The sequence below is a fragment of the Rhamphochromis sp. 'chilingali' genome (genome assembly GCF_963969265.1).
Source record: "Rhamphochromis sp. 'chilingali' genome assembly, chromosome: 15".
Lineage (NCBI taxonomy): Eukaryota > Metazoa > Chordata > Actinopteri > Cichliformes > Cichlidae > Rhamphochromis > Rhamphochromis sp. 'chilingali'.
This window is the reverse complement of record NC_137942.1, coordinates 15,331,276-15,337,370: the sequence shown is the minus strand read 5'-3', so window position 1 is coordinate 15,337,370 and position 6,095 is coordinate 15,331,276. Positions and strand designations below refer to the sequence as shown.

General features: G+C 37.5%; 1 protein-coding gene across 1 annotated transcript; it reads left to right on the top strand.

The window, feature by feature from the left end:
- Window positions 1-3,318: 3,318 nt before the first annotated feature.
- Window positions 3,319-5,321, top strand: LOC308411380 (nuclear GTPase SLIP-GC-like; the record flags this gene model as incomplete). Its single annotated transcript, XM_080905259.1, has 8 exons — window positions 3,319-3,417; window positions 3,496-3,647; window positions 3,788-3,905; window positions 4,041-4,149; window positions 4,251-4,381; window positions 4,589-4,670; window positions 4,861-4,942; window positions 5,232-5,321. The coding sequence occupies 8 exons, from the start codon at window positions 3,319-3,321 to the stop codon at window positions 5,299-5,301; spliced, it is 843 nt and encodes a 280-aa protein (XP_080761385.1). The 3' UTR covers window positions 5,302-5,321.
- Between the last annotated feature and the right edge of the window lie 774 nt (window positions 5,322-6,095).

The window sequence follows — 6,095 nt, the reverse complement described above, 5'->3', positions numbered from 1 at the left end:
CCACCGCCCTTTTTGCAACGTGCAGGTGAGCCGCCGATACCGTTTATGACGTGGTGCAAATTCTTTGAGAACTACATGCTAGCGATAGATGCCACGGGAGAAACATGGCCGGAGAAACATGGGATCAGAGGGACAACGACTGTTCTACACACTGCTGAATCAAGGTACAACGTTTGCTGAAGCCATGACGGCGCTTGAAAACCATTTTGTCCCTAAAGTGAATGTAGTGGCATGCAGGCACACATTCAGACAGCGAGTTCAGCGGGCTGATGAAACTGTAACCCAGTATGTTGCCGCCCTCAGAGCGCTAGCTGTGCCATTGTGGTTTTGGAGTAATGGAGGGTGAAATGATTCGGGATCAACTTGTTGCTAATGCTAATCTCAGTGTTGTTAACCCTCTCAGGCTCAAATTAAGTTTTTTGTTGCTAATGCACAACCAAGTCCTGCAGTGGTACTTCTGAGTAAAAAAAACTGATAAAATATGTATGTGGGGTAATCAGGTTGTTAGTTTTTAACTGTCTCAAATCGGCAACGTCTGCCTTGAGAGGGTTAAAGATAAATTGCTGCTGGAGGAGGACCTTACATTGGACAAGGCAGTTACTATTACGTGTCAGGTGGAGGCTGCGGTAAGGAATGCTACACTCCTCTCTACTGCGCCCACAGCCCAGACTGCTGCAGTACAAGCTGTGGAGGTGAAGGACGCACGTCTTCAGGGAAAAAGAGGAGCGCGACCAGCTCAAGCCCGTAGACCTACATCTAAAGAATGGCACAAAAAGGCAAATGATAAAGAGTAACAGCGTCATTGTTTCAGATGTGGATCTGAGAAACACCTGGCTAATGATAAAAACTGTCCAGCAGCAAAAGTAAAATGTGATGAATGCAACAAAAAAGGGCACTTCGCCAGAGTTTGTAAATCAGCTGTAGTAGTGGTCAGGGAAGTAGTTGTTCCCGAGTTTACAGTCTTATGTGTTGATGATCACAAACTGATGACTGCAGCATGTGATAAGATTACATGCAAAATGAACATTGAAACACCACAGGGAAACTCTCAGGTTCTGGAGTTAATTGTGGATACAGGAGCTTCAGTATCTATCCTTCCAGAAGCCATCTACTAATAACATTTTCCACCCTGTGCTTTGACTGAACTGAAAGTTAAGCTTGTCACTTATGCAAAAGGTGACGTGCCTGTCATTGGCTGCCTACAGGCTTCAGTGAGGGTTGCAAACAATAACAGAACAGTGCCAGGATCATTCTTCATAGTTAATGATGGATCACCTTTGCTGGGGTTGAACTTAATTAAAGCACTTAACATTGATATCATTGCTGGAAAAGTCATCAACAAAGGAGAGGATCCTGCAAGAGGATCACCAGCCAGTAAACAAACATGCATGGTGAATAACATTGATTGTTCTTCTTCCCATCACCTCGGAGCTGTTAAAGGGTTCATCCACAAAGTTCAAGTGAACAAGACAGTACAGCCGGTTTGTCAAAAACTGCGGCATCTACCACTCAGCATACGTGAGGAGGTGTCAGCTGAATTTAAACGTCTACTCCAAGCAGACATCATCGAACCAGTGGATGCAGCTGAATGGGTGAGTCCTCTAGTGGTTGCAAGAAAAAGTAAGGGAGGCTTAAGACTTTGTGTGGATCTGCGTGAACCTAACAAGAGTGTGATCATGGACTGTTACCCTCTTCCTCACATGGAGGATTTGTTCACACAGCTGGCTGGGGCTACACATTATAGCCAGATTGATTTAAGTTCAGCTTATCATCAACTGCCTCTTCACCCTGATAGCCAAAGCCTCACAGCATTCATAACCCATGAAGGACTCTTCCAATTTACCCGAGTCCCATTTGGACTTGCTTCAGCCCCTTCTGCCTTCCAAAAGATGATGCAAACAGTCCTAAGAGACCAGACAGGAGTACAGAACTACTTGGATGACATAATAGTGTATGGACATTCCAGAGAAGAGCATGATGAATGATTACAGGCTGTCATCCCCCAGATAGCAAGGAGACATTGAACAGATGTTGATTTTCCATCTGAACCATCAGAATCGTCAGGATTGAAATGTCAACACAAAACCAATGTTGAAACAACATTGAAATACTGATGAAACCTTACACTGACATTGAAATAACATTGATTCACTGTTGTTCTGTCATCGTTGATTGTTGATCTATTTATAGTTGACAAGGTGACGACAATCACGTTGAAAAACCATCGATTTATGGTTGAGCGGGAAATTAAAGCTGCTACCACTTGGACTATTCCGCAGCACCCCTATCACATTGGTACATCCCTCCAGGTAACCATTGTCTTGGTTGTAGAGCTTGTAGAGCGGGACATTAGATTTACTCTCAGCGGAATTGACCGGAGAAGGCATCAGTTCATGCACTGCACTGGCCTGCACCACGATTAGTATAAGGTAAGAATGAATGACTTTTGTTCTATTAGTTATTTCCACGGTTGCATTTGAATAACAGTAAAAAAAAAAAAAAAAAACTTGTTAATGTAAAGTTTCGGATAAAATGTGGGAGCCCGAAATTGTGTCTACTTTCATCTTACAATCCGGCAACAAATAAATTGCACTGCAAACAAAGTCTATCAACAAAGAAAACATTTTCGTTTCATACTTTTCCGTTATATTTCCTTACAAAGCTAGCTTTAACGCTTCGAGGGTTCCTTTGTTCTTGCCGTCGCCTCGGCGCTTGACCCAGACTTTCGCTCTGTAGTTGCTTTTTAGCATAGTACTACAAACAATTGTAAATCTGTGATATATGATTGATAAACGTAAAGGTAACTGTATAAATGTGTTCAATGACTTTGTTACTTTTAATGATTGGTGAGCACCCGCTTCGATTCGCACTCAATTCAAACTTTATGTTGCACGCTCACCTAACTTTACGCTGCACGCTCACCTAACTTGCGTTTGCACCTTTTGTCCACACGTAAACTGCGTTTAGCATTTACGTGTGGACGAGGAAGACGGAGAAAACGCAGCGTCAAAGGTGTGCGCCTATTTTGACGCCACACTGTGCGCCATGTTTTTGTCTCGGTGCCATGAATTCCTACAATGGCAGACTTAGACAAAATACTGTTAATTTTATTATCTTCAGTGTTTAAATGCTTACATATACGGGTTTGCTTGTAATTGTTGCCTATATACATTTTAAGCTATTATTTATTATTTAGTTCAATCAATAGATCAAGTTTTGTAGTGACTATGAAATATATTGTAATTATCTGTTTCCTGTTTATCCTAGACAGGGCAAAAAAGGACTCCAAATTAAAAAAAAGATAATGTCAGAAAAGAAATGGAAAAGACCTTTCTGGCTTTCGAAAAATGCCTTGCTGATGGCGTTGAGAAATCCAAACGTTCATATGGAGAAAAACTCAAGAATCTCTTGTATCAAGTATGTATTTTAACTCTAGTTGTAACAAAAAACACATTTTACACAAATATATATTTAAATAATTGTTTTGTGTTCCAGGGAAGGAACAGTGGTTTTTGTGGGGTACTGAAGCAGGTTGTTGAGAATGGTGGTGTCTACAAACCAAAAAAAGGGAAGCTAATTAACCTTAACATGAAGTTGGCTTCATGTCTGACTGACAGCATTGATGAAGAATTCAGAAAGACCTTCCTGTAATAAAAAAAAAAAAAAGTTCTAAACAGTCACATAATATTATCCAAAATATTTAATTTATTACATACCACATTTTTAACATAATGATTATAAAATTGCCACTTCTTTCATTATTAACCAAATTTTTTACATGTTTTAGAAATGACTCAGAATGTGGAGCATTCAATGGAGTCATCAAGACATTTTCACTTAACACTGATTCTCTGATTGAAAAGTACAAAAATACTGAACTGCAGCTCAGATTTCTCAAGACAGAGGTAAGAGATGAAACTTTCCTATACATCAATTCAAACAGTAAAGTACAGTAAAATAAAACATGAAAAAGTTAACATTAGTTTTGTGAATTGTGATTTAAAATGATGTTGATCCATATTTCATGTTTTGTCTCTAAGGAAGAAAAAATGAAGGCAAAACTGAACAGAATCATCCGGAAACAGAAGAAAAAAGTCTACAGCAGTCTGACAGAGACAATTGAGAACATTATGGAAGAAGGCTACTGCAGTAAGAGATAAGATCAGAGATTCAATACATGGCACTAAAACGCATATTTATGTTCATCATTATTCGGCATGAGAAATTTGAAGCTTTCTGTCTTATTGTAGAGGCTGCAGAATTTAAAGGAGAAGGCATGCTGTACAACATGAGGGAGACTATTAAGAACCATGTGCACTCAAAGAAGGACATGTTTGAGCAGGCAAAAAATACCATGTTGGAGAAGTTGCACGATTTGATGGTTTGTCATGTTTCATGAAGAAATATTATGACCGTATTTTGTTTTAGCTCACCCAAAGGCTTTTTCTATGTTCAACTGGATTAGACTTATACAAAAATTTATGTTTCCATTTATATTTTTAATCCAGTCTGAAAAAATTCTAAATGTCATTGTTTTTGACTTTAACACATTTTTATCTGTGATAAGTAATTCGTTTTTTAAAAATAGGAAAACATCCTGGACATTCTGGAGAAAACTACGAAGGAATCCATTAAATGTTCATTCAAAACTGATGGGAGCTTACTTCCAGGTAAACAGGCTAGTTTGCTGTAATTATATTCCTTTTCTCTTTATCTGTGCAATCTTCTACCTGATACCACTGCGGTTTTACCTATTTGTCTATCTATTTTTTAAAATTAACTTATAAATTACCGAGTCACACACATAATTATGTGAAACACTCTGGGGGGAAACAATTCAAAAAGTGTTTTGTTTTTCAGATGTTTCAACAGAGCTTGATATGGTGAAGAAACATTATGATCAACTTGCAGGCACTCCAGATGATGAAGTGTCCCTTACTGGGTAACTCCTAATATGTTATCAATGTTATTATAATAAATATTTTTAAAAAATTTTGTCCTTAACAGTGTTAACATTTATGTTAAGTAAATATGCTGATCAGCATAGGCTACAATGGGTCCATTTTAGGGGAATCTGCAATTTAACATTTAAACTAATTATAGCAATTAGTATTCTTTAGGGTGAGGAGTTTTACAATCAATATTAGGATTTAAAAAAATGTTGACATTATATTATTTCCATTTCCATTGGTTATTGCTCATTGTCAAACCTTTGTTCTGGGATGTTTCAGATTTGCTGACTGGGTAGAAACAGCAGAAGCCTGGTCACAAACAGGTTTTCCCAGAGGAAGTGCGGATTAAAACAAAACAAAACAAAAAAACCCCATCTAATTTGGTCTCAGTAATTTTTTATTTGTTTTCATTTGGTCTTTTTAAAAGTTGTTTGGTGATATTTGACTTTGAGTTTGAGTATGTCATTACCAGTGATTTTGGATTTTTATTTCTGTAAGACATGTATCTTGTAATGATTCAAATCTTGAGGCTGACAAAGAAGTTTGAGGAAAAACTGAAAGAGATTTACATCACATCACTCTACATATATTTCAAATCTATTTTAATCATTTTATTTTATGTGCTTAGTTATGGTTCATCCAGATGACAATGGCAATTATATAGCACATTTCAGTACATGTAAAATCAGTCTACTTAACACAGAAGATAAAAACATGGTAACACTTTATAATACAGCCCACAACTAAGGCGTAGTTCCCCTGTAATTAAATGGAATATTGATGTATTTTATCTAAAACTACAATTAAAATTGTAATTTTATTTACCTACAGATATTTAACGGTAGGGATTTCTAAAATGTTTAGAACTATAATGTAATGACTCCTGCAATTTATCTTGTAAACGTTGATTGGTCAGTTAGGGTAAGTAGCTCCATCTCCATGCAGCTGCAGGACTAGTTTTATCTCTTTACATTGTGTCCATCCTCAATTGTTTAATTTCAGTAGTTCTTTTCACTATGGAATTAATTGTCTGATTGTGAGGTGAAAAGTAGTTTTTCATCGCAACCTTTCACACACAAATATGTGTTTTTTGAAAGGTTTTCATACATTAGAGCCACAGCAGAGGGTGTTTGTTTTGAAATT